Genomic DNA, 27,653 nt, shown 5'->3' on the forward strand with positions numbered 1-27,653 from the left:
CGTGAACAGAAGCGTTCGTGAACCGAGGTATCACTGTATACATTGTCGGCGTGGCCTGTCACTGTATATCGATGGGGGGGGGGGGGGGTCGTATTCCCTTCCATACATAAAAAAACGGTGAGGAGCTGGTGGACGTGTGCTGAGCCATCCTGTAAGTGGCGAGGATCGCAGGGATATGTAAATCACAATCGAGTTGTGACTCATTGACCTGGTGGCTCAAAATGGAGGTCAGAGTCCTATGTAGCCGTTTGACCATACCATCTGTCTGTGGGTGGTACGGCGACGTGCACACCTTTGTTCCCAACAAAGTGCAGACCTCGTGCAATAATTTAGAAGAAGAATTATTCCCTGATCGGTCAAAAGGCGTTCAGGAGCACCTTTGTCCATAACATAACCATTGAGGAATGCCTTCGTAATAGTCACAGCCGATTGGTTAGAGAGCGGCCAAGCAACAGGCCATCGAGAAAAATACTCGACCGCCATAAGCAGGTATTTGTTCCCTCGAGCGGTAGTCGGAAACGGGCCAAGTATGTCCAGAGCAACAAGTTCGTTGAAATGCAATACCTGAATCCATTGCAAGGGGGGTCGTCAGGGTTTTCGACGGTGGCTTCCACCGAGTGCACTGCATGCATCGTTTGATCAAATCGTCCACATCCCTGGACATGGCCGGTCAATAGAAATCCCGTTTGAGCGTAGCCAGCGTCTTCTGCACGCCTAGGTGCAAGAGACGCTCGTGCACCGCACAAATGACCTCGCCTCGCAGGGCAGTGAGGACAACTGTGGTATAACGGCATAGCCCCCGGTCCCAATGCACGAGTAAGCCGCCCCACAGAACCAACGAGACGATGCCCCGTCGATCATCGCCTGCATCAGCTTCCCTCACACGACGCCGCAATTTGAGCAGCGAAGCGTCTTCCGCCTGAAGGCGTCCCCATTCCACGTAATCCAGACCGAGGGCGGCGTCCCGTGCGCCCGGAGCGGCGCCCGTCCTGCCTGTCACCGCATCAGCAGATGCCGCGAGAGGAGGTGGCGAGGTCATATCGGTCGGTTTACATCGCCGAACCCGAAAAACATGCACAACCTCTGGTCATTAGTAATCACGACAGGGCATCGGCGTTCGTATGGCAAGAACCCTTGCGGTATGTAACATTGAACGGGAAGTCCTGCAGGTACTCTAGCCAATGTGATAATTGGCCTGACGGCTGATCCACACGCAGTGCATATTTGAGTGTTGCATGATCGGAGCGCACCACAAATCATCTGCCGTACAAGTAAGGGCGATATTCCTGCAGGAAAACCACAATGGCTAGTAATTCACAGCGCGTAACGCAATAATGCTGTTCGGCCGGAGACAGCACTTTACTACCATACGCAACAACTCTCTCCACCCCGTCAACAACCTGCGACAAGGCAGCACCAATACCGGTATTGCTAGTGAAGTACCGTTGATGACTCTTGGACACCGTTGGTGAGGCACACGTATTTATTCCGTACAAGTAGTCACAACTGTGGACATACAATACTAGAGGGGGTATCGGCCCCCTCACCCGGTTAGCTGGGAATACACTGCTAGCTATCTCTGACCTACCTCCTAGTCCTCCACTAACGGGCTAGGGGAGGCTGTCTGGCCCGACACTGGTAAGTCGGGCTACGGTACCCGGAGTCCCAGAGCACTAGCTCTGGTTCTCGGGACCACGCTGCTGGCTCGGTCCTGCGCAGCCCTGACAAGGGCGGCGTCCCAGGGGAGTCCAGGGCTCTAGCTAGACGATCTTCGGTCTTCACTGGTTTAGCTTTAACATTCTGCCCCGAGCCCTCTGACACATCCCCCTTTATACTCCACCCCCGCTGAGGGGTGGGGCCCCGGGCTGCCTGGTGCGGACGTCGTTGAGAGCACCCCCCCCCGTGCACTCATGTAGCCCCGCCCACTGTTTGTTTCCCATAAGCTGCCATGCATAACGGCTCTCTCTCTAACACCCCTACACTAGCGTCTGTATCGAGGACGAATGGCAATGAAAAATCCGGATAACGCAGGGGAGGGGCGTTCACCAATCCATCGTGGATGGCACGAAATTCCGCCTCCTCCCCCCCCCCCCCCCCCCCCCCCCAAGGAAACTTATGACCCTTAGCCGTTAATGCGTGGAGAGGTTTTGCAATTTACGCGAACCCGGCAACAAAACGGCGATAGGACGCAAAGCAGATGAAACTGCGCACCTCAGTCACTGAGGTGGGGGTCGGCCAAGTTCGAACGCATGCAGTCTTCTCCGGGTCGGTTGCAATACCGATTCGTTAACAATGTGGCCAAGATACCGAACTGATTTCTGGAGAAGGTGACATTTTTGAGGTTTAAATTCAAGGTTACCCGCACATATTTTGAGAAAGACAGCACGCAGAGGGAGCAAATGGTCGTCAAAAGTGCGGCTGAAGACGATTACATTGTCGAGATATATCAAACACGAGTCCCATTGGAGACCCGCCAAGACCAGTTCCATCAACCATTGGAACATGGCCAGCGTGGAATGGAGCCCCATAGGAAGCCGGTTAAATTCGAACAATCCCTGAGGCGTACGAAAGGCCATCTTAGGTCTTGAGACATCGTCAAGCAGCAACTGCCAGAACCTGGATAGGAGATCCAGGGTGGAGAAGAAACATGCCCCTGCCAACGCATCCAGCATGTGAGGCAAGGGATATGCATTCACAACAGAGACCTTATTAAGTTTTAAAAAATCGACGCAAAATCGTAAGCTACCGTCGTGCTTATTCACAAGCACAATCGGAGCTCCCCAGGGACTGGTTGATGGTGAGATGATGTCTGCGGCCAACATCTCATCAACTGCCAGCTGAACATGTTACTTCTCTGTCGTGCTCAGCCGGTAGGGATTCTGGCATATAGGGGTCGCGTCACCTGTATCAATGTGGTGACTCAGAAGCGACGTGCATCCAATATCAAATTCACCCTTGCTAAAAATATCCGAAAACTCACGCAAAAGCATCCGCAGCTTCCCTATCTGGTCCGCGGACAAGGTACCACTTTTAGTGCGTAGTTTTTCGATCCAGCTTTCATCCACATCACGGGATTGTTTCGTGTAAGGCTTGGCACCCACATTCACGACGACGCCCCCTTCCGGGCGTGCCGGTGACGGATGAGCCAACACCATACCCTCCTGGATGACTGTGGTGACCAAGCGAACATTAAGAACCTGAATAAAAGGTCTTTGAGCATTATCACCAAAGTCAGTCCACGAGTGACCTTGTTGGAAGGACCCAAACAATTCCATTCTCCGTAGTTCCCAAATTCAGTGGCTTCCTCAAGCGTAGGGGAACTAACATCTGGGCGTCGTGAGAGATTCTTTCCGTCGGCCCGGAGGCGCCTGCACCGTAGCGTTGGCCGTACACAATCGTGTGGGGGAAGGCAAAAATGCCATATGACGGCCGGATGGCAATTCCAAACAGCCACGGTCAATGCGGATTTTAAATGGCATCCTACCCAGGAAATCGGTTCCAAGTAAACATGGAACAGCCAGGGACGTGGAGACAAGAATGTGCCCCGACAATTTAATGAGCCGCCGTTAGTGACAAAACACGGTGCATCAACAGGGTTTAGAACCTGACACTTGGGGGGCAAAATATTGTAAATTAACTCCAAGATGATAGTTGCCGACGCACCTGTGTTGACTAGCATCCTAATTTCCATACCCTCAATAAACTCAAGCACAGCAGATGAACCCGCGGCTGCCGCTACCACTCGATGGGCCAGCTCTGACCACTGATCCGGTCGGAGCTGACGAATCTCACGATTACGCATAGGACACCCCCGTACCGACGCGCGACCAGGATGCAAACCGAAGCGCCTAGATGGGTGAGATGAGGCCAGGGGTCAAGTGTGGAGTGCGTCGCGACTCACCTTAGGGCAGGCATGTCTAAAGTCCGGCCCGTGGGCCGTGATTTCATACGGCCCGCAGCTTCGGTCTTATAATGTGTTATTTATGGCTCGCTAGCTCTGTCAGAATAAATACATCATTAAACTCATGGAAATTTAAGGTATTCTATACAGTTTGTTCAATGTTATCTGACTGAATGAAAGACAGAATTGCGTTTTTAGAGTTGTTCACGTCTGCCTGAGTGGCTTATATTTGGTTACATTGTCATTTGAAAAATAAAGGTAATTGTGACAATGAAATTTGTTTTATAACAGTGTGTATGTACACGTAACTTTTGTGGTTAAAACAATGTCAAAAGGATATATTGGCCCCCGGGCATCTTCACTTTATCAAATGTGGCCCTCTTAGCAAAAAGTTTGGACACCCCTGCCTTAGGGTGTAGGGAAGCATGGGATGGCGGTGATGCTGGGAGACGCCGCCTCTGGAACGAGACGACGATCTTGGCCGCCACTGCTCGTCCGTCCGTCACGCGCCACCGTCACCCCGGTCGCCACCACCCCGAGTCAACACGCATGCCAACAGGGGCTCCCCTCCATCCGGCGGCCCCGGCTCCGTGTGGGACACGGCACATATCACCAGCGTCCTGTCCCATTATAGAAGTTGCCTGGCTTGGATGCACTTAGCGACTTTAAGAGACGAGATGTCATCATCTTTGGCTGGAAGGATGGTGTGAAGGGTTTTCGCCAAGACCAGCAGTCTCTCGAGGACCAACGCGTCGATTCCATTTCCATTGTGGTCCATTTTAGGAAAGGCGGCTTTCGCTAGCGCCAAAAGCACGTTACGGAAGGCGAGGGCTGACTCGTTCTCCCTCTTCCATCGCGTGGCGAATTTGTGGCACATTTGCGGGAGGCTTGTAAATAGACGTCATTTGGTCGAAAGCCCTCGTGAGGGTGGACCATTCTGGCGGCGGGATGGCGAGAAACACCGCAAGGGCGTCGTCGAGGGCGGCAGGCAGCGCCTCCGTCCATCCTGCCAAGTCGGCATTCGTGAGGAATCACCGCTTAAAAACCACCCAGTTGCCACTGGTAGCCGCAAACTCCTTAATGAAGGGAAGTCGACGTCGGAGAGCCGGGATGTCCATTGGCGCGGATGGCGCGCTTTCAATTTTGGTGGGCTGCACTCTCCGCGCCGGCGACAAAATGGTGGCCGAAAGCGTGGGCTGCGTCGCCGAGTTTCCCGCCTGCTGCGAAATGGCGGAGTCGCCATCCATGAGCGGCATCGCCGCTTCTTCCTTCACCGGTGAGATCACTGGATTGATTTTCACGAGGAGCGAAGCGGCAGTGTGGAGGAGCTCTGCGAGGCGACTTTGCGCCTCCCGGAGGGACGCCGATGGCGAAGTGTCAAGTGGCCAGCTGGTGCCCCGCTCCACCAGTAGCGTCACTACCGCATCCTGCGGAGCTGTAGGTGGCACGAGGTCCTCGTCCTCGCTGTGCGACGTCCTGCTATGTGGTCTGCGACGTGTTGACATAGACGTTCTTTAGAAGCAATACTTTATTTGTAACATCAACCCATTAACATAAAGGGCCCCTTCACCAGATACACCCAGCTAACTATTCTATATGTAGGAGTTACAGCTACGAAGGGTCAGACCCTCACTCGGGTCCCCGACCACGTGTTGATGCCTCGTAGAGCTTCCAGGTTGTAGACGTGGAGCTTCCAGCTTGTAGAACGAAGAACCCCAGTCCCGCCCAGGGACCCACCTTATATCCCCCCGGGTTGGGGCCGCTCTGCCCTTGGCCCCGCCTACCTTCTCGAGCGTTCTAACTCCCTCTTGATCCCTCTCGAGAGCTCTCCCTGGACACGTGATCACCCTCTAGCCACCTTACCTGGGTCCCTCTTTGTGGACACTCCAGATCACGTGTCTACGGGGTCAACCAGAGTGCCATGGCCCAGGGCAACCCTGCCCCTGGGCTGACACTCTCCCACTCTCCCTGGTGGGAGCCCGCACTACACGCTATGCGTGGTGTCCGTGCTATCCCAGCGCTCACCAAGCCCCGCTAGGGCTGGAACTACACCCACCTACGAGGTGTACGCGATGACAGTACATCGCATGCCGTGCTGTGCTAGAGCCGGCCTCACACAGCAACCCACTACCCTCTTGGACCGGCACCATACAGTGACATCCCTGATGTCACTACATTTGCATAAATTTACAGAATTTATTACACCTTTTTCATTGTGTTATCACGATTGGTAATACAACCTTAGACAAAGTAGCTGATCCTAATTTGCATAATCGCATGCATTTAAATAATTTCATAAAATTGCACATTTTGCATTGTACTATCACGATTAGTAATACACCCGAGATAAGAAACCCGAGCCTAATTTGCATAATCGCATAAATGTCAATATTTTCCTAAATTAGCATAAGTTAATACAATTACATCTTTATTATTTAACAAAAAATTCAAGACACTAGGTAAAACAAGCACCCCCCCAAGTGGCAGCTGCCCTTGTGTGGCATAAGGTGGCCCTGCACCAGCCTGCATGTGGGCATGAGTCTGTTAGTAGGGGGTGATGATTGATGTGTAATCTCAGTTGTGTAATTTGTGTGTAATGTTTCGAATTTGCCCAATTTTAACCACAACGCCAGCATGCAATCGCCTACTCGTTTTTAATGACGCAATAGTATGTTTTAGAATCAGCTGTTAAGAAAACGGTCCATATTTGTAATGAATGTTCTTGGACTAACCAGGGATGCCTGTCGGACTTGAACCTTGAACCTCTGCAACAAAAAGAGAATGCACTACTACTTGGTTTCCCTCAATCTTAGTGCTGCAGGTGTAGGCCTCATCCGACAGAGATCAACTTCTTGTAAATACGATATAATATGAAGTAAATTTCAGTGCAGTAATTACACTTTTTCAATATGCCTATCGATAATTTAGAATTATAATTTCATGAATACTTGGCTTATTTTGTGCGTACATGTAACATTTTGTCTATAAGGGTCAAACGTGGAATACGTGATTGTTAGGAGAAAGTGTGTGTTTTGGAAGTAACCTATACAGATAACTCATGTGAGAGCTGTTCTTTTGATACGGGTCAACTGGTATTTTTCGTGATTCAAGAAGCATATCTCTCTGGAACAAGTCATTATCTTTGAAATAAGGAGCATCCGCATCATTCATCAGTTACAAGGCATATCACTTAAAAGTTACCTATAGGAGATACATTCGAACTAGGACTATAAATGCCACTTGCTGATTAATATCTGGATGTTCGTAACCATCGGTTGAAGCAAGCCCGATTGCTGTTGAGACATTGTCCACCAATACCGGTCCACAGGTGGCTTGCACTGAATCAATGATGCACTCTCAGAAGGCTGATATTTGTAGTTTGTGTAAAACATTTATTTGTTTCGTGGAGAGACCGATAAATGAAAGAGACGTCGTGTATGCTGATCTGTTTCATAGCAATGAGGTAATTTTAAGAGCACATTTTAAGTGCATCATGAATTTTTGTTATCGATTTGTATTCTAGCCTAGGTTTTATTGCATTTTAATATATGTTTAAATAAACTTAAATAACAGTGTCCATCGATATCCCACTGCTTACCACATGTTTACTTAAATATGTAGGTCAGGTCCACGGGACCTGACGACTGTGCACTCAGTCTTGGAATTAATTTGCACGGTCATCAAATCTTGACCGACACCAGAGAACACGCACAGAAGAGGAGCCCATCATGTGTACTGTGTGTGTAAGACGTTTGCACGGTCATCAAATCTTCACAACCGCCAGAGAACATTAAAAAACCCCGTCAAGTACACTGTGTTTGAAGGCCTTTTAAGTATTTTGCAACTGAAACGCGCATAAGGAGATCGATCTATAAGGAGCAGAGTCTGCATTAGAGATGTGAAATCCCAAGTGCCACAATAAGCCCATAGCTTGTAACGCAGGAACCATTAGAAGATTTTAGCTTGTGCAAAGACTGTCAGCAAGTCTCGACGTGAAGACAGGGTGTCGGTGAGGCTGGATGCAAACTGCAAAGACAGCGCCAGCAAGTCTGGAGAATCTTGGTTGGGAAATTCTTTGGTTCTTTAAGTAAAGTCACGGAAGATATAAAAAGTAATAATACAAATGAAGTGAATTAAAAAACCTACTAACGTAGACTGTAGCCTGGTTTTTAATCGAAGTGTACTGGCAGTCTATAATGTAGATTGTAGCCTGGTTATTAAGCTGGGTGAGTGTATTGGCAGTCTATGATGTAGACTGTAGCCTGGTTCTTAGCCTCGGTGAGCATACTGGCAGTCTATAATGTAGACTTATTCTTTATTCTTTCTAAAATGAATTTTACTTGTTTCGGTTTGCTAAATTCAGGCGAAAAAGGCAGACACACACATGAACTTACACACAGACATCGACCCACACACATAGCAACACATCGATTTAGACGCACACAAACACATGGTTAAACCCAGGATGGATCGTTAGCAGGCCAGCCTAAATGTTTCTAACTGGCGAAGATGTTCCATTAGGGGGGTGCACGTTTCGTAAGCGTAGAGAAGGGAGGGAATTACCATGGCCGAGAAGACCTGGAGCTTCATGCGGAGCGAGAGAGCAGGTAGCTTCCACACAGCGTAACGCAGCCGATGAAAAGATAATGGCGCTCGACTGATTTGGAGTGAGACCTCTGCTGTTAAACAGGAGCCGGTCATGATCACACTGACCAGGTATGGGAATCTCTCTAATCTTTGCACAACTACCGCATTACCAATTGTGAGTAGTGGGGGTGGATTGTCCGATGGTACAAAATACGCAGGCAGGTGCTTAGTTTTGGTGGGGCTGATGGTAAGGCCCCACCTCTTAGTGGCAAGCTCTGGGTTCAGCAGAAGTGCCTCCAACTCTTCCTCTGAGTGAGCAGCAATCACCAGAGCATCGGCATACATAACATGGTTGAGCAATAGGGAACCATCCCTTGACCGCACCCAGGCATCGATCAGCCTCCCATTGTATCTGTACCATACGGTAATTCCTCCGCTACAGCCATTGAAGGCTTCACCAACTACGTGTTAAATAATGTGGGAGCCAGAGGACATCCCCGTCACACCCACAAGGTGTAGAGGGAATGGCTCTGACTGACGGCCACGTAGTTTGACGAGGGGCCACTCACCATCATGAAGGTCTTTTAGGATCGTGAGCAAAGGGTGAGGGACTCCGAAAGCATGAAGAACAACCCAGAGGCCAGACCTACTGATGGTATCATAGGCCTTGAGCAGGTCAATAAAGCACACACATGGACTAAGACGCACACATAGACCTGCAGACACGCAAAGAAATGGACTTATACGTAGGCTTTCGCGACCAATATTGTTCATAATCAACGATTTTTGGGTTTAGATCGCGTTATTTATAAATGTGTCGTAACCCTCCACCACCCGACACGGCCAATCAGTAAAAAAAAAAGTGTCACGTTGACAAAAGACAAATAGTTCACTGCTTTAGCCCACCGGTGTGTTGAAGCGTGAAACCACAACATTTACAATTTGAGTACGACGTTTCGCTGGTAATTGCATCCAGCATCATCGGGCAATTCGCCAGAATGGTGAGGCTCTGCTGTGTCTCCCGTTCTTATATAGAGCAGCAGCAGGGTGACGTCATCATTAACTCATTAACTCATCAGGTGCAAAGATTTGAGGGGGGGGGGGGGTTATTGTAATTATATACTTGATTAGTAATAAGGCTATTGTTACGATGCGAGTTGTAGATAACTTTAATCGCTCAGACAGCTACAGGCTTAGTGCGGCCTGGAAGCGCATTATTAAATAAGATGCATTACAATTCCTTATAAAGGAAACAAGCACTAACTGATTATTAATGTAGCATAATCACAATAGAACACATTCCAAATGATTACTAATCTACAACTCGCATCGTAACAATAGCCTTATTACTAATCAAGTATATAATTACAATAACCCCCCCCCTCAAATCTTTGCACCTGATGAGTTAATGAGTTAATGATGAAGTCACCCTGCTGCTGCTCTATATAAGAACGGGAGACACAGCAGAGCCTCACCATTCTGGCGAATTGCCCGATGATGCTGGATGCAATTACCAGCGAAGCGTCGTACTCAAATTGTAAATGTTGTGGTTTCACGCTTCAACACACCGGTGGGCTAAAGCAGTGAACTATTTGTCTTTTGTCAACGTGACACTTTTTTTTTACTGATTGGCCGTGTCGGGTGGTGGAGGGTTACGACACATTTATAAATAACGCGATCTAAACCCAAAAATCGTTGATTATGAAAAATGGACTTACGCTGACTAACACGGAGGCATGCACACACAGCGACTAACACACACGCACATGGACTGAAACACACACACATATCGACTCACACAAACACATCGACTTACACACACATATGGACTCACACACATAGACATCCACTTTAGATACACACACATGGAGTTACACACACACATGGACCCACGCACACACATCGACTTACACACACACATAGACTGATACACGCATTGCCCTACATACACATATGGACTCTCAGACACAGACATGTACTTTAGATACACACATATGGATTAACACACACATCAACTAACACACAGAAACACATCGACTTACACATACACACACATAGAGTGACACACACATTGGCGTACACACACATATGAACTCTCATACAGACATATACTTTAGACACACACACATGGATTAACACACACATATAAACGCAGACACACGCATTGACTTACACACACACATCGAGTGACGCGCACACATGTAAGGACTTACACACACATGTGGACTAACACACACATATGGACTGACACACAAACAAATGGACGTACACACACACTGACACACATATACACACAAACGCACATCGACTTACACACTGACATGGAGGCATGCACACACATAGACTAACACACACACATCGACTAACACACACACAGCGACTGATACACACACATGGCCTGACACGCACACTTGCACTGACACACACAAACACATGGACGTACACACACACACATCGGACGTTGTCCGTTCTAAAAAGACAGACACACACAAGGATTTACACACAGACGCATGAACCTACACGCACACACGTATGGACTCAAACACACACATGAACGTGCACAGCAATCCCCGATGATGGCACAACTATCAGCATCGCAGTACTACGTATCAGTAAATAGCGGGATGTGAGCAATCGAAACAACTGCAATGCATACAGTGAGGGAAAAAAGTATTTGATCCCCTGCTGATTTTGTACGTTTGCCCACTGACAAAGAAATAATCAGTCCATAATTTTAATGGTAGGTTTATTTGAACAGTGAGAGACAGAATAACAACAAAAAATCCAGAAAAACGCATGTCAAAAATGTTATAAATTGATTTGCATTTTAATGAGGGAAATAAGTATAGTTATAATAGTTATAGTTATAATTACTTTTAATATTTTTTAATTATAAGAGAATTTAAATATAATATCCTGAACATCTGCAGTTTTAGTTAGACATTGAAGATTTTCAAGTGAATGTTATGCTAAATTTCAGCTTTCCAACGCCTCCTTTTTAATACCTCCTACAACATCAAAGTGCAGCGTCACATTAAATACACACTACAATGGCAATAGTTTAAAGTGATTTGAAGCATGTTTTATTTTCAAAATGGAAATATGGTTTGGTGGGGGGGCAGAGCTTTGCGACGTCATATTTGAGGGGGGGTCTGACTTTTTGTGACATGGGGGGAGGAGGGGTAAAAAATCGGCCAAAATCGCGTGACGTTATTTATAGACAGCCCAAAAGTTTTAAGTCAGGGCAGAGGTCTCAAACTCAAATTACCTGGGGGCCGCTGGAGGCAGTATCTGGGTGAGGCTGGGCCGCATCAGGTATTCCACAAAAAAAACTTTACAAAAAAAATCCAAACTTCTCAAATGTCATTACTAACAGTTATTTAACTTCAATGGGTTATTTTTAACATGAATAGAATATTGAAGAACATGAACGGTTCTTCTGAACATGGCTTTTCTTGCCTACTTCTTGCTGCCAGAGACCTGGCAGCGCTTCCTCTCACATAGCTGAGCCACATTTGGCTTGAGGGAGGAAGCAGTTGAGACCCTAAGTATGGCTTGAAGATGATCATCAGTAAGTCTGGACCTGTACTTGGACTTATTGAAGTTCAAGGTGGAAAAGAGCTTTTCACACAAATATGTGCTCCCAAAAAGGCACATGGTCCGCTTGAACATTCGGGAAAGCTCAGGGAGGCTGGGGTTCAATTCTCGCAAAAATTGCCCAAGCTTGTCTTCTTTTCCACTCACCTCCCTGAACTTGGCTTTGAGGTCAGAGTTGCACTGCAGGTCAATGAGCTCCATTTGAAGCACATCAAAGGAGAAGGGATCCGCAAAAATTTGAAAAGTGTCTCTGTGCGTCTTGAAGTCTGCAAATCTGTGATCAAATTCCTCCTGTAGCCTCAAAATGGCATCAACATACTTCTCACCAATGAATGGTGTGCCTGCATTCAGGAGTGCCTTGCATGCTGGGAAATGGCAAAGGTTTGTCTGAGAGAGCTGGGCTTTCCATAACACAAGTTTTGTGGAGAATGCTCTCACGTTGTCATAGGCAGCACTGACGAGCTGCCCCTGGCCTTGTAACTTCTTGTTCAGTACATTCAGCTCATGCGTGATGTCAACAAGAAAAGCTCAGTCCATGAGCCATTTGGGATCACTTAGCACAGGAACAGCCACCCCATCCTTCTCCATGAAGGCTTTCACTTCTGCTCTCAACTCAAAAAATATCTTCAAGACGTTTCCCCTGCTGAGCCAACGTACATCGGTGAAGTAGAGCACATCCTCATATTCTGACTCCATTTCCTCTAAAAAAGTACGGAACATCCGGTGCTTTAAGCCCCTGGATCTGATTTGGTTGATGCATTTCACAACAACAGACATCACATTGTCAAACTTCAGGCATTTGCTGCAAAGGGCCTGCTGATGGATGATGCAGTGAAGAGCAATGGCCTCCTCCACACCCTCCTCTTCTAGTTTTCTTTGAACAAGTGCCACCAGTCTATTTTTCCTCCCTGTCATTGATGGCGCTCCGTCGGTTGTTATTCCAACAAACTTCTTCCATGTCAAACCAGCATTCACAATGGCATCACACAGCTGGCAAAATATCTCCTGAGCGGTGGTGTGGCCATGCATTGGAATTACTGTGAGCAACTCCTCCATCACTTCAAAATTGTCATCAACATCAGGGACATATATTGTGAGCTGGGCAGTGTCAGTGATGTCTGAACTCTCGTCAAGAGCGACTGAGTATGCATTGAAAAATTTGGCTTTCTCACGCAGTTGATCATAAATGTCACTTGACAGGTCAGAAATGCGCTCTGCCACGGTCTGTGCTCGTCACCAACTTTTCTCTTCACTGCAGGCTTTAAAAAAGACATGATTGGGGCTGTGTGACAAGATATATATATTCATTCCACTTGCTGTCGCTCACGCAATAAAGTTTCAGTCAAGTGTGTAGCCAACCAGCGACGCACGGAGATGTAATTTCCGCAAATGCATGTCATTTCCGCTTTTTCCGGTAACAACACATGCGTAGATTATGGGGGGGGGGGGGGGTAATGCGTTCCCATCAGATTTCGTCCCCACACTCCAGTCACAGGCAGACACAGCTGTAGCGGCTGCTACTATACACGCTTCTCTGTTCAAAGCACGGGGATCTGAGCCGGGATGAGCTGTGGATCTGCGCTTTGACGCGCTCCGGTGCGCGCACAGTGGAGAGCCGAAAGAGGGAGAGGAGAGGACTATATGAGGCAGCGTCATTGTGTGACCACGGGGTTCAAATGCTGCTGGCCACTGTCGGGGCTTTCGCTGCCTTCAGTCACATCATCACATTTTTCTATACATTTTTGTTCTTACTTTGTGCCGGTGTGTTGGCTTGCCTGCGTTCCGGGAATTATTTGAGCAGATCCGGTACCTCTCGTATCGAAAAAAATATGAATATTAAAGAAATGATTAAAATAAAATATAACAATATAATGTAATCACTAGAAAATTACGGAGCCCCTGTTGACATCGGTGGATGAATTACTAATTTGTGGCCACGCAATAACAAGATAATCTAATAAGTTATATATAAAGCTTTCTTAACAACAGCATCACAATTTCATAAAATAATAACAAATGCAGACTTCTAAGATGAATCAAAATAATTATGCACATCGTCATGTACAGTCTGTGGCTCGGTGAGTAAATGTCACCACCAGAGGATGAGAGAATTTAAATCATTAAAATTCATCCACACATATCTGGTGTAAATAATAATGTAAAACAGCCCAGACTGTAAAATATAGATATTAGCTCAATGACGTGTTATGAACTGCTGCGGTTTAGAATAATCCGTCTGCGTAAAGAAGCTCCAAAAACCTCACAGCGCAGCGTTTGCGTAAAGGAGCCGTGGTGTCCCTTGCATTTGCCTTCAATTTAACAAATTGTGTGTGTGTGTGTTCCGTTCGTTTTCTCTGCTGGACACAGAAGTCGCCTTTGCTCAAGATGCCACTTTATTAATCACTGACACAAAGACTGATACCGTCACTGCAGTATAGCCTAAATAAGTCCCACTGCATTGTAAGTGGCATGTGTGTGCTGTTTTAAGCATCGTTGTATGTGCATTCCGGGCCCTGTGCTCGTCGTACCTGCGCTGTCATATGTACTTAGCGTTCTGGCACCTTGTGATTTACAAATGAAGCACTGGATACATCATGACCTGCGCGAAAGAGGGCGGAAAACTATGAATTTCACCCTCCTGCTCTCCGCACATCCAAAGCCACTCTTTTCTCTCCCGGCTCACTCTCACACGTACACAAACACACACACACACGACCCCGCCCCCCATGTCACTCACATGCACTGGACAGGCACACAGTAGGAAACCAGAACATCATAACATTGTCCCACACAGCAGCTAACAGCGGGGTTGCTACAATGTAAAACTCGCGGGCCGCACTAACATTAAACTTTCATATTAAGGTGGGGCCACAAAATATCGTCCCGAGGGCCGCAATTGGCCCGCGGGCCGCGAGTTTGAGACCCCTGAGTCAGGGGATTGTATATTGAACCCCGCAAGTGACGTCATGTCACCTCCTGCTGCCGCGTGACGTCTCGAGATACCAGGAAGTTCAAGGAAGCTGCTGTTCTGCGCGCTCACTGAGATCCGAGGTGAGAAGTTCACATCGTAGTTATTGTTGTGGTGGTGGTTGTTGTTGTTTACCCAGGTAGAGCCTCGCTCCTCTATCTCTCTCGTAGGGATATCAATTGAGGAGCAGCGAGTACGGAATCGATGTCCAGGTTGGAACATTACAACGCGGGGCCTTGCCTCCTGCCCTCGCCTGATTGCATTTGCTTTAATTCTCTGCTTAAGTTTCATTTGTCTTCACCTGGCTCACTACTTTGAAACTTTTTATTCTTTCAAAACATTTCTTCAGTTTTATTTTACCAGGCATAGCCCACTTGAGCTACAACGCTCTTTTTCAGAAGCGACCTGTCCACAACAAAGTGGTTTTTAACGTGTGGAAATGTGTAAAATGTATGTCAAATACTCTAAACGCGTGGTGATGTTGACTCTAAATGTGCAGGGAAAACCTGGAGGATCCGGAGGAAAATCCACGCGACCACGGGGAGAGAGAGACTTGCAAACTCTAAATATACATCCATAATACAGGTTTGTTTGGGTTAGATCGTCTAACTACATAAATGTGTCGTTAAACCCGCCACCACCCGACACAGCCAACTAGTAAGGGTTGTCACGTAAACAAGACGTGGCCAATTTGTCACAAGTACAGCACACTTGTTGTATGTTGGGAAGCCAAGCCACAAAATGTACAATTTGAGTACGACGTTTCGCCAGAAATTACAACCAGCTTCATCAGGCGACAGCCAAATGTTGTGGCTTGACTCTCAGGGACTATAGATCAGGTTGATGGGTTTATAACGCAGCACACTAACCATTGCACTACCGCTCCCCACTCATGCACAAACATCATCGGAAGTATCGTATTCAGAACTATCTAAGTTACCTGGCTTTGCACAGGTCTCAGTAATCAAAAATTAAAAGTAATATCTTGCAATGCTGGTTTTATTACAATGATTGAATTCTGCCAATGGATTCTGTAAATGTGTATATTGTCACAGTTTTTTGGTTGTGGTATACAATCGCAGGGCTTGTTTCTTTCATAATGAGGACAGCTTTTAAATCCGTTGCCCTTGGAGAGCTTCAGGATAGACAATGTTGGATGTTTGCCATTTGGTGGGTTTAATCGAATGAAGTTTCAATTTTGGCATACATGTCGACAGCAAATTGGTGAAAGAGCTCTTTGCATATCAAGAAGAGATTGAAGCTGCCGATTCGCACCATGATCCTGAAGACAAAGAAGTCCATGGCAGAAATCTTCTTTTGTGTTGGCAAGCCTGTTGCTGGGTCAGTTAGGCGAAGTAGAAAATTGTAGCCATCATCACCTTACAGGACTTGCATCTTGGTGTTGATGACATTGTTGCAATGCTGTTGAGCCTGTCACCTATTGTCAGACATGCAAGTAGATCTGTGGTAATGTAGGTTGGTCATTAGATAGTGGCAGCAGACTGCCAATGCGATTATGTACCTGGCCCTGCACTTTAAATGTGGGCATGTAGCCAGATGTTGGGATGAGTTGGTTGGTGCCAAAACATGTAATTTTGAAGCATGAGTTATATCTTCTATTGTTGTTTTGGAATTGGCTTGCATAGGTAGTGTTGGCAGGTATCAATACATGAATAGGCTCAGGATGGTCATTAATTGTAGACAGCTGAACCATAGTACAGTTAAATCTTGACTTAAAGCTTTCGTGACTGCAGGAATTAATATTCTTTGGGATGTGATCCCTGACATGAAATACCCCGGTGTCTACAAACTAAGCTGTGTCTGCAGCAGTAGTTACATTGGGGAAACTAAGCGACATGTATCGTACCGCGTTCGTGAACATAAGGCAGCTCTGAAACACGGTAGGACAAATACCCCGGCCATGGCTGATCATTGTCTTAATGCGGTGGGCTCATGCGAAATTAATTTCTCTAAGACGAAAGTACTTTGCAAACCCACTGGCTATCAACAAAGATTCGTTCATGAAGCCATCCATTTTTTCAGACAAAGACCCAATTTCAACTGAGAAGATCGGTACACACTTAACAATCCTTGGAAGGACGTTATCAACCAGTTTCAGTGATGTTCCCATCCTACCATCTTCCGATGTGAGCTATTATTTTCAGCTCTCCGATTTTACATGAACAGGTAAAATTTCTCACACTAACACAGCCACCTTCCGCCAATCTAGAGGTGGTGGCGGCTCTGCGATCTTACAACACATTCCTGCGGAGGGAGCTGGTAGGAACGTTGGGTTGCTCGGTGAATGGCCAGGGTCAACGGTGGCGTGGTGTATTCCGCAAATATGCCCGACTGTGAGGGCGGGCACAAGCCGTCGTGAGTAGGTTAAACATTGAGTTTTATAAGGGCACCACGGGGTGACCAGCACCTCCCCACCCAGCCCCACCCCTCCCACCCCCCACCCAGCCCCACCCAACCCCTCCCCACCCTCCCCTCCCCACCTAGCCCCTCCCTGCCCACCCAGCCTCTCCCTGCAAGACGGACGGACACAATAATCCCCTGTGGGCTGGTGTAACCAGGAGGTTCCTACCAGTATTAACATGCTAATCTCTCACATTAACATAGCCACCTCAGCGCGCTTGCCGTGGAGGCCGCTCACCGATCTCATATTAACATACTGCATTGGCATTGCTGCTGCATTGGCATTGCTGCCCCGCCCATGCTGCTGATGCTGCTGACACACTTGGGCTATGCCCCCCTATGTAAACCTTTATAAACAGTTTGCCTTTCGAGGCTAACCCATTTTCGTGATGACAACCACTTGTGTTGCGATCGAAACGTAGTTTTTTGTTATTTTCTTTGAACCTATCTACGTGACTTTACCAAAAGACCCAAAGAACATGGTACAGTTGCAGCATAGCCCTGGAGGGTCTCCTTTCCATGTCATTGCATGGTAGTATCTGCAAGAAGTAGACGTGGAACCAATGGCAACTAATGAATCGGAAGATTAATTGAAGTGAGGAATGTGTGGAAAAGACTTATTTTTGGCTGCAGGGTAGGCACCTGGTTGCAGCCATTGTAGTGCTGTTTGCAATCTACCTTGCTTGTTGGTGGACTGGAGTTTAATTAGCTGTGGCAGCAACCATTTATGCTGTGTTAATTTTCTGTGTAGCTCATTGCTGTTGATGATTTGCATTCGATGTAGGTGCATACATAGCAGCACTGGTCGCATACTGTCTTGCTTCTTGCTGTACTGGAGTTACATAAGCTGTAGGTGCAGCCATCGCAAGACTGGCAGCATGTCGTCCTGTTTCTTGGTGTTCAGGAGTGTCATTATCAATAGGTGCAGCCAGCGCAGCCCTGGCAACATGCTCTTACTTCTTAGTGTTCAGGATATTCATAATCTGTAGGTGCAGCACAGGCAGCATGCTGTATAACTTTGTGTTGAGGCGTTTCATTAGCTCTAGGTGCAGCCATTGCAGCACTTGCACGAATGGCATCAATTATTGTAATCGGCTTTGGTGAAGAGAAGCGCACGTTTTTTGCGAGGAACATTATAGGTAGAGGTCAAAGTGTGTGAGTGAATGCTATATAGAGATTAAGGAAATTATAGTTGAATGTGTAATCATTGTAGGAATGTAAAGACAGCCGCAAAGGAACGAAATAATTGTTTGCAGTGCTTGACGTGGGTATTAATTGTATGTGTGTGGTGGTGTGTGTACATATGATTATTTTAACGCTAGTGCGCGTATTTGCATGCTTTTTATTCCTTACCAGGCGATGTAGACTTGACGTATTTAGTCGTAGCTGTTGTATAACATCTATATTTATGTAGGAGGTCAGTAATGCTGCTACGTAAATATTGCAGTGGGTGTTAGAGGTGAGCTGTGCACGTGCAGAGAGGACAGTAAGGAGCCGGAAGTGGATGCATTTGGTAGCAAAAACGCAGGGCTGATAATAGGGAAGGATAACGTGGTAAATATGAGAACAAATATAGCAGTGCAGTGAAGACACTTATGTTATGGTGAGTGCGTGAATTGTAGTATATGAAATGTCATAATGTTTTTGCATTTATAGCAAACTGGAAGTAGTGAGAATGCCCCGGGCTTTAACACATGGCAAGAAAAAGAGAGGGAGGGAGGGAGGTAAGGAGCAAGGGGAGGGGGTGTGTGCAAGTGGTCTAGGTATTGAAGGTGTGAGCAGGTAAGCTAAAAATAGTGCAAAAAACGCACGAACTCACCCGTGAGTACACGTGGAAAGTTTGGGGTGTCTTGGCGCAATTTGATTCACAAAAAAATCTACACAAGCGCAAAGTCTGATTTATCTTCATAGATTTATACTATTTTTTTGTCTTTGAATATTTTTTGTATACAGTTTCTCCATGTTTATTTAAATTGCTTAGTTTATTTGGAATACAGTACTTCAATTGTGATGTTGGAAATTTTAGTTGACATTTACCTAACGCCATCACTCCAGTAAGGCTTAAGTATTGAATATCGCGCTTTTAGCTTTCGCGCTGCAATTTCCAAGAACATAACCTCCACTATATACAAGGGACTGCTGTATTTTCTGTCTATTGACAACAGCAAAGGCGTACGGATTTTCAACAGAAATTAGATATCTGCATTCTTGATTTAATTAAGGCCCATAATACCATGAAGAGGCTTGGGGCTTTGGGTTATTTGTTTTCAAATCTATGCCTCTGTTCACATTATTTGAGGATTTGTATGATATTGGGCAGGATGGTCTAAACCTGCGTGACCAGGAGTCGGAGCCATTTCCTCTTCAACTTGGCTTGTGACAGAAATTCACTCTGGCCCCATGCTTTACGTTACATAGCATCTTCAATAACTATGTAGTTTGAGAAGCTCTCAATGGTCATATGAAAACCATTGCATTCGTTACGGTTACAATGATACGCTAATCGATGCCTGGTTATAGTTAAAGGATTGTACCCTGCTGGTCAACCATGTTACATCTGCTGATGATCTGGTAATGGCTACTTAATGAGATGGAATTAGGGAATCTTGTTCTGTGGCTTGATAATTCCATCATGAAATGGGGCCTTGCAAATGTTCGACAAAAATAAATCACCTGCCTGGGAATTTAATGTCATACAACACTGCACCTGCTCAACTCTCCATGAATAATCAGGCAGTGGCCTGGGAACACTTTGGAATTCCCCAGGTTGAGCTCGAGTCTGTCGCCAGGAAAAGGGAGGCCTGGACCGTCCGACTCAGTGTGTTGCCACCGCGACCCTCTTATTTAAATGACCATCTGTGCTGGCTTATACAATGAAGGCTGGAGTGCCTATGATTCATCCTTAATTCAACCAGACTGTTTTGTATTAAGCTTACAGATCCTTCATATATAAATATAGAATATAATCATGAGTCTCTTTGACAGGCTAGGCTGCATTGGTTCAGTCATGAATCCCGCATTTCCAGTTACCGCATGCTCAAGCAGCTTCTGTTAGTCCATATATTAGGGGCTAAACAGGCATGGCATTGGCTAGAGAAGAGATTGGAGGATGTGGAGGTGATTGGAATCGCCGATGACTGGGATCAGTCATGTCAATATTGGCCTCTGGAGGAGGCCCGTGAGGTATGCTGCAAGGCAGTTAAGATATATTTGCTCTGCAACAACCATAAGGTAGGGAGAGCGACGCCCACATGAATGAGTGGAACGCTGGGTTCCTAAAACCCAGCAAGACAGTGGGGAGCACAGTTGGTTCATCTGTCAGTTATCCCTTGACACCTGGATCATTCCCATTATCTGCTGACAAGGAGTCCACACTTACATGGCCTTAAATTGCACCTATCATGGCATTAGCATTGTGATAAGCTTACTTCTATTTCGTCATGAATGGTGGATTTTTTTAAATAGAATATGTTAATGATCCATGTTAAATGTATGTATTTAAGAGATTATTTTTGTCGGGAGCTGTAGTGCAGTTATTTTACTGCATTATGAACTCAACAATTAGTTTGATTATCACCGACAGCAAACATGATTGATAACACTGCGTAACAAAAATATATATTTTTGTCCCTGGGTAGTACGTGTTATTTTCTAATTGCTTATGCCTCAAAAGTACGTACAATTTATATTCCCCCACAAACTTTGCTTTTGTGACCAGGACACAAAAGCAAAGTTAATAATCCACTCCATTAATAGCACTGTGTAACACATTTTTTTGGTTCCTGGGTAGTAAGTGTTATTTCCTAATTGATTATGCCTCAAAAGTACAGAAAATGACTTCTCACAAACCTTGCTTTTGTGACCAGGACTGATATTTTGAAATTTACCTATTTTCAATAAGAAAACATATGCATTTGTTTCATTCCTTAATGTAAAGTCCTGGTCACAAAAGCAAAGTTTGTGGGGAATACTTTTTAGGAATAACCAATAAAAAAATAACACTTGCTACCCAGAGACAAAAATCGTGTTTCATGGTGTAAGTGAAAGCTGAACTTATTGGGGACCTCTGCTATTTTGATTAATCTTAAATTAATTACATGGTGAAGTGAGGAAGCATTAATACTGAGCAGATGAAGGTGGCCAGGCGTGGTTCTGGACACCACCACCTTTTTACCATGCCAGTGTGTGACAGTGTCAAATTTGTATTTGCAGTAAAGTATATTAACTATTCAACAAGGAGCTAAAATAAATAGAATAGTTTATTTTAGTTTTCCTCTGGAACTTTTTGTAAGAATGGAAACGGTCAGGAAAATATCTCAGCACATGCAGCTGAAGTTAGATCTGTTCATCCGAGCATTCAAGCAAATCTCAGCCTGGCTTTACACCTCAAAGTTTCGATTGAACATTAATTTATGCATATTTGCATAATACAAATAGTATTATTTTCAACACACTTTGCTATGTTAGCTGATTTTTTCTTAAATATTCCTTTCATAGCTAGACAGCCGAAATTGTGTGCTTGGAGTTTTTGGTAAACATTCATTTTGAAGATACTAGGGCATCCAGGCATTTATGACCATTTGCCCTCTCATTGTGTGCCTTAACAGCCCGTTTTATGAATTGGGGAATATTTTCAACTTCATTATGAATATGTATAGACGTGTATATTATATGTGACTGTATATATTCATTCCTCTGTGCCTCGATACTGATGAAGATGGTGTGGACATGTTTTTCTGTCGGCAGCTGACGCTTCCTCTGACGCTTCCTCTGCGGGATTGGTCTGATGGAGCAAAGTCACTCAGCGCAGCTCGGTACAAAAAGGAAACAATGCGACCAGTATGCAAACAGCACGGATCGTCCTGGAAATTTGACACAGCACCAGAGAACTCACACAGGAGAGAAACCTTTGAAGTGCACTGTGTGTGAGAAGGCATTTGCAAAGTCATCAAATCTTAAAAAACACCAGAGAACACACACAGGAGAGAAACCTTTCAAGTGCACTGTGTGTGAGAAGGCATTTACAGAGTCATCAAATCTTCAGAGCCACCAGAGAACACACACGGGAGAGAACCCCTTCAAGTGCACTGTGTGTGATAAGGCATTTGCATGGTCATCACATCTTAAAAGACACCAGAGAACACACACAGGAGAGAAATCTTTCAAGTGCAATGTATGTGAGAAATCATTTGCACAGTCGTCATATCTTACAATACACCAGAGAACACATACGGGAGATAACCCCTTCAGGTGCACTTTGTGCTCGAAAGCATTTGCAGATTCATCACATCTTAAACTACACCAGACAACACACACAGGAGAGAAACCCTTCCAGTGCAGTGTGTGTAGGAAAGCATTTGCACAGTCATCAGATCTCCACAGCCACCAGAGAACACACACAGGAGAGAAACCTTTCAAGTGCAGTGTGTGTGAGAAGGCATTTTCAAAGTCATCAAATCTTAAAAAACACCAGAGAACACACACAGGAGAGAAATCTTTCAAGTGCAATGTGTGTGAGAAGGCATTTGCACAGTCATCATATCTTACTATACACCAGAGAACACACACGGGAGATAACCCCTTCAGGTGCAATTTGTGCTTGAAAGCATTTGCATATTCATCACATCTTAAACTACACCAGACAACACACACAGGAGAGAAACCCTTCCAGTGCAGTGTGTGCAGGAAAGCGTTTGCATTGTCATCATATCTTCAGATCCACCAGAGAACACACACGGGAGAGAAACCCTTTAAGTGCAGTATGTGTGAGAAGGCATTTGCAAAGTCATCAAATCTTAAAAAACACCAGAGAACACACACAGGAGAGAAACCCTTCAAGTGCACTGTGTGTGAGAAGGCATTTTCAGAGTCAGCACAACTTAAAAAACACCAGAGAACGCACACAGGAGAGAAACCCTTCAAGTGCAGTGTGTGTGGGAAGGCATTTTCAGAGTCAGCATATCTTAAAATACACCAGACAACACACACAGGAGAGACACCCTTCAAGTGCAGTGTATGTGGGAAGGTGTTTACAGAGTCATCAAGTCTTCAAAGGCACCAGAGGAAACATACAGGAGAGAAACCCTTCAAGTGCACTGTGTGTGAGAAGGCATTTGGACGGTCATCAGTTCTTCAGTGCCACCTGAAAACACACACAGGAGAGAAACCCTTCAAGTGCACTGTGTGTGAGAAGGCATTTTCAGAGTCCTCAAATCTTAAAATACACCAGAGAATACACACAGGGGATAAACCCTTCAAGTGCACTGTTTGCGGGAAGGCATTTTCACATTCACCACATCTTCATAGACACCAGAGAACACACAGGCATCAGAACATCCCCAAGGAGTGTAGTCTGAAATCGACTTGTGAAAGTCAAAGTGCTGCAATGAGCCCATCCCTCCTGAATAAAGAACCAGAAGTTAATACTAGCTTGGACACTATCAAATGTATCAAGGTGAAATTTGAAGAGGCGAAGGTGAAATGTGAAGAAGTGATGGTGAGGAGCGAAGAAGTGAAAGTAAAATGTGAAGAAGTGATGGTGATGAGTGATGAAGTGAAGGTCAAATGTGAAGAAGTGATGGTGAAGAGTGAAGAAGTGATGATAAAATGTGAACATGAAGATTCAACTCCAATATTGGACCTTCACATCGATGGAGGCAACGTGAAGCAGGAGGAGAATTCTGACTGTGAGGCAGAGCGAGGCAACTCCCAGGAGTTTGTGGACGTTGAGGTGTGGGTGGACTTTTTAGACAATACAAAGTCAAATGGAGACCCGGTAGATGTGTGAGCTTGAGACAATGAAGCTCCAATAGATTCACCTTTGTCACAGGCCTTTAATGAAAATAACGTGAAGTTGAACTCTCAATTCCTAGGTTCAACCTGCAGAGTAAGAGCAGCCAGCATTTGCGGACCTGTGGGTTGGGTAGGTTTCTCACCAGGAGCCAGAACCAATAAGCTCCCAAGCATTCACTATGTTATAATAATATTAGCATTTATATGGTGCTTGCTTATTCGCCTCAGTAACTCAGAGTTTTGTATCATATCTTATCACAAACATTTGAAGAGCATGTTGTCTGTATACCTTTTCCAAAAATGTATATTAAGAGTGATTCTGCATATATTTTTTAATAATTTTGATCGGGTTGTCGAGCTGGGGCACGGAAAGGGTGAGTCACCCTCACCCCTCCCCTGTTTCCTCCTGACTTGCCACACAAAAGACAGCTGGAGGATAACAAGCCTACTGAGAAGTCATATAATGTAATAAAAAACGCCAAACCCAAAGGGGGGATCATATTCTGCGGGAATCCCAAGTTGACTTCAAGAGAAGGCCTCCATAAAGGAAACAACCCACAATAAAACAAACATAAGATGGAAACAGCAGGAGTCACGAACCTCCCCCGACAGCGAAATCCACCCAAGGGTAGTTAATCATTACGAGCTGACTGGGGTTTTTTAAAATACAACAGTAAAGTTAGAATCTTATATCTTCAAGCTCGGGATATCAAAATATAACTTGATAATAAGAAGCAAGAATCCTTGGCGATACAGACGGGGAACAAAGGTTAAGCATGAACCAAATAATAGTTATGAAAGTTTTAGACCTAGGGTCAATCACACGACCAAGATAATATGTATTCCACAGGATCAGAGCCTCACCAACCGCCTTTGTCTTCCATTAGCTAACAAAACATGGTAGCAGTAAATTACGTATGCAGGGGGCGCCTCCCCCTAAAATATAAAATACCAATCAAGAATTACAAAGCGCGACGCGAGTGTTGTGAACGCTGCTCAAAACGTACTTTGAGTCGCTTGCCGAGTCAACTGGAAAGTGGTACGGTACCAAGCTATAACAGGTGTAAAATAAATAAAAATTGTTTAACTTCCAACCTGTGTTGAGAGGACAGAAAACATGATTACAGCAAGCACACCCGTGCACAATAGGTCACGACTTCAAATGCCAGAGCGCCCCTTTTTGAGTCTGAGGCGAAAAAAATGTAACACTTCCAACCCGTGATGGGAGCGTGGGGAACGCTGCCCAAAACGTGAACGGAAACGTGGTAATAAAGACATCCGGACAACAAATAGCCCAAGCGATTTCAAAAGGAAAACAGCTGCCCCTTTGTCATAAGAAAGTGCCTGAGGTGGAAAAATTCAGATCTAAGCAAGAACGCAACAACAGAAATCAGTACTGCGAGTGGCAGGCTCCGGGGATTTTCTCGTGACTGGCAAATTGATAGGGAGCTCTGTATCGGCAGAAGCCACGCATCACGGAGAGTTTTTAAAACATTTTTGTGTCATTGAGAGATTCTGCCAGCCAAGGCTGGTACTCGCAGTCTTACAATACAAACGTGGGGAAGAGTGCTGTGGCATTACTATTCCCGGTGGCGAGGTCGCTGTGTACAACCAACACATGCGATCATAGAGTGACAATCATTCCGATTGCTCCAATCAAAGTCAACCCTTCGAGGGAAAACCGCTATTCGTGAGAGTGCCCCTTTAAATCACAACCCACAGGCGAAGTTTAGTTGAGGGTCGGATCAGAGACTGACATGGAACGATATAACTTGATCTGTAGCGTGTCCTCTGTGCAGCACGAGTCGTACAGACAACTGGAAGAGGACTCTAGAGGGGGGTGGGGGAGACGACAGGTGCTGTCTGTCCAAGTCGCTCCACAGTCTACAAGGATCAACAGTGTCTGGTGCCAAGGGGGGTGACGTGCGGCAACCAGCGGACGAGCTGCGAGCAGTGTCTGGTGACGGGATCATCGCGCACATCGACGCAGACGGAGCCAAACCCATCATCCCTGCCAGCACGGGCACCGTCGACAGCGTGACCAGCGTGCCGACTTGGCAACCACCCCAGCGGTGGAGAGAGACTGACAAAGCAGCCGAGAGCGCCATGTGTTTGACACACGCCAACCCAGCGCCCCTGCTGGAGGCCTGAGGTTTTCTGTACAAGGAACACTGCACCTCGGAAGCCGCTAACTCAATAGTTAGCATGAAGACACCCAGACACATAACACGCTTGGTACTATAAAGATTGTTCCAAAAAGTTATCTTGGTTTCGAAAAGGGTTGGCATCCCAAGGTAGTGCGTTAACTAATAGACGATCGTGAAAAGCATTGATCTGTCCATTGCGTTACATGAATACGGTGGTTTAGAAGTATTTTAGCCATTTGATTTCATTAATTGCATAGCCTTACTAATACATTAGTTGATGACACACTAAACATTTATAAGCATCTATGTTACGAATCTACAAACTCACAGGAATACTGTTGTGTTGAGATTTTTCTTTTGATCACAAAATCTTTCCCGCGAATTAATTGATGTCCCATTAGCCAATTAATAAGCATCTGTTAGCCAAACAGGCACCCTAGCACACACACTTGCTTCAGGACATTTTGTTAATTGTGTAATGAGTGAGCGCCACCTGGGGGTTACAGGGGATATTTGCACGGCCACCGCTGGGTAACCGGTATCCAATCTGGAGTAGGAATTCAATCTCGGCCAAGGGTAACGGGCGGAGCTACGGGGAATATTCGGGAACCATCGAGAGGGTTCCACGAGGGGGCGTGGCCGTAGGCGGAGCTCAGCTCCGCCGGGGGGAATATAAGCGGAGGCAGGAGAGGACTTGGGGTCGGTGTGGGAGCCTCGGGTCCGGACTGCATCACAGCTCTACCTCTCGCCAACGACCATGTGGCGAACCTCCAGCAAAGCCGTATCCTCTCCGGGCACGCCGACAGCTAGCGGCGTGAACGGGGAGAGAAAGCGAGAGGAAGATGGAGCGCAGCAGCGGACGGGAAAGCAAGAGAACTGCCCTGAGAGAGTGCGGAGCTGTGCAGACATTCTATTAATAAATGACACCAGTCCAGAGTCATCGTGGAAGTCGTTTATTACATTTGCATAATCTTACCAATTAATTCATTTGTCTACTTTTGCCATTAGGCATATTTCTTTAGCACGTTTCGAATGAAGATTATCATTTCTTTAATGACTTTTCCTATCGCTGTGTATGGTCGCGCTACTCTGAGGAGTTAGCCGATTATTCTGTTACTCAGTTTTAACAAATGTAACCATAGAGGGTTAATTGTACGGATCAATGAGTAGGACATTTTCAGGAGTACGGTGTTGACGATTCTGATCATAAGTGTGTTCGCATATTAGAGTGTTTTTAGAT

At 45.8% G+C, this 27,653-nt stretch overlaps 1 protein-coding gene across 3 annotated transcripts; it reads left to right on the forward strand.

Annotated features, from left to right (window-relative positions):
- The first annotated feature begins 15,054 nt into the window (after window positions 1–15,054).
- On the forward strand, window positions 15,055–27,349 carry LOC144738137 (uncharacterized). Of its 3 annotated transcripts, none has more exons than XM_078621078.1 (3): window positions 15,055–15,136; window positions 15,553–15,638; window positions 22,221–27,349. In XM_078621078.1, the coding sequence occupies exon 3, from the start codon at window positions 22,261–22,263 to the stop codon at window positions 24,259–24,261; it is 2,001 nt and encodes a 666-aa protein (XP_078477204.1). In that variant the 5' UTR covers window positions 15,055–15,136; window positions 15,553–15,638; window positions 22,221–22,260; the 3' UTR covers window positions 24,262–27,349. The 3 variants fall into 3 exon arrangements, with proteins under 3 accessions (XP_078477204.1, XP_078477206.1, XP_078477205.1); XM_078621079.1 differs by lacking the exon at window positions 15,055–15,136 and adding an exon at window positions 15,144–15,265; XM_078621080.1 differs by lacking the exon at window positions 15,553–15,638 and having other exon boundaries at window positions 15,079–15,136.
- The last annotated feature ends 304 nt before the right edge of the window (window positions 27,350–27,653 follow it).

The sequence above is a fragment of the Lampetra planeri genome, chromosome 78 (genome assembly GCF_965212315.1).
Source record: "Lampetra planeri chromosome 78, kcLamPlan1.2.h2, whole genome shotgun sequence".
In the NCBI taxonomy this organism is placed as follows: Eukaryota; Metazoa; Chordata; class Hyperoartia; order Petromyzontiformes; family Petromyzontidae; genus Lampetra; species Lampetra planeri.

What these genes read in the sequence shown, in the direction of transcription:
- LOC144738137 (XM_078621078.1), top strand. Translation starts at nt 22,261, where the DNA reads ATGGAGCAAAGTCACTCAGCGCAGCTCGGTACAAAAAGGAAACAATGC.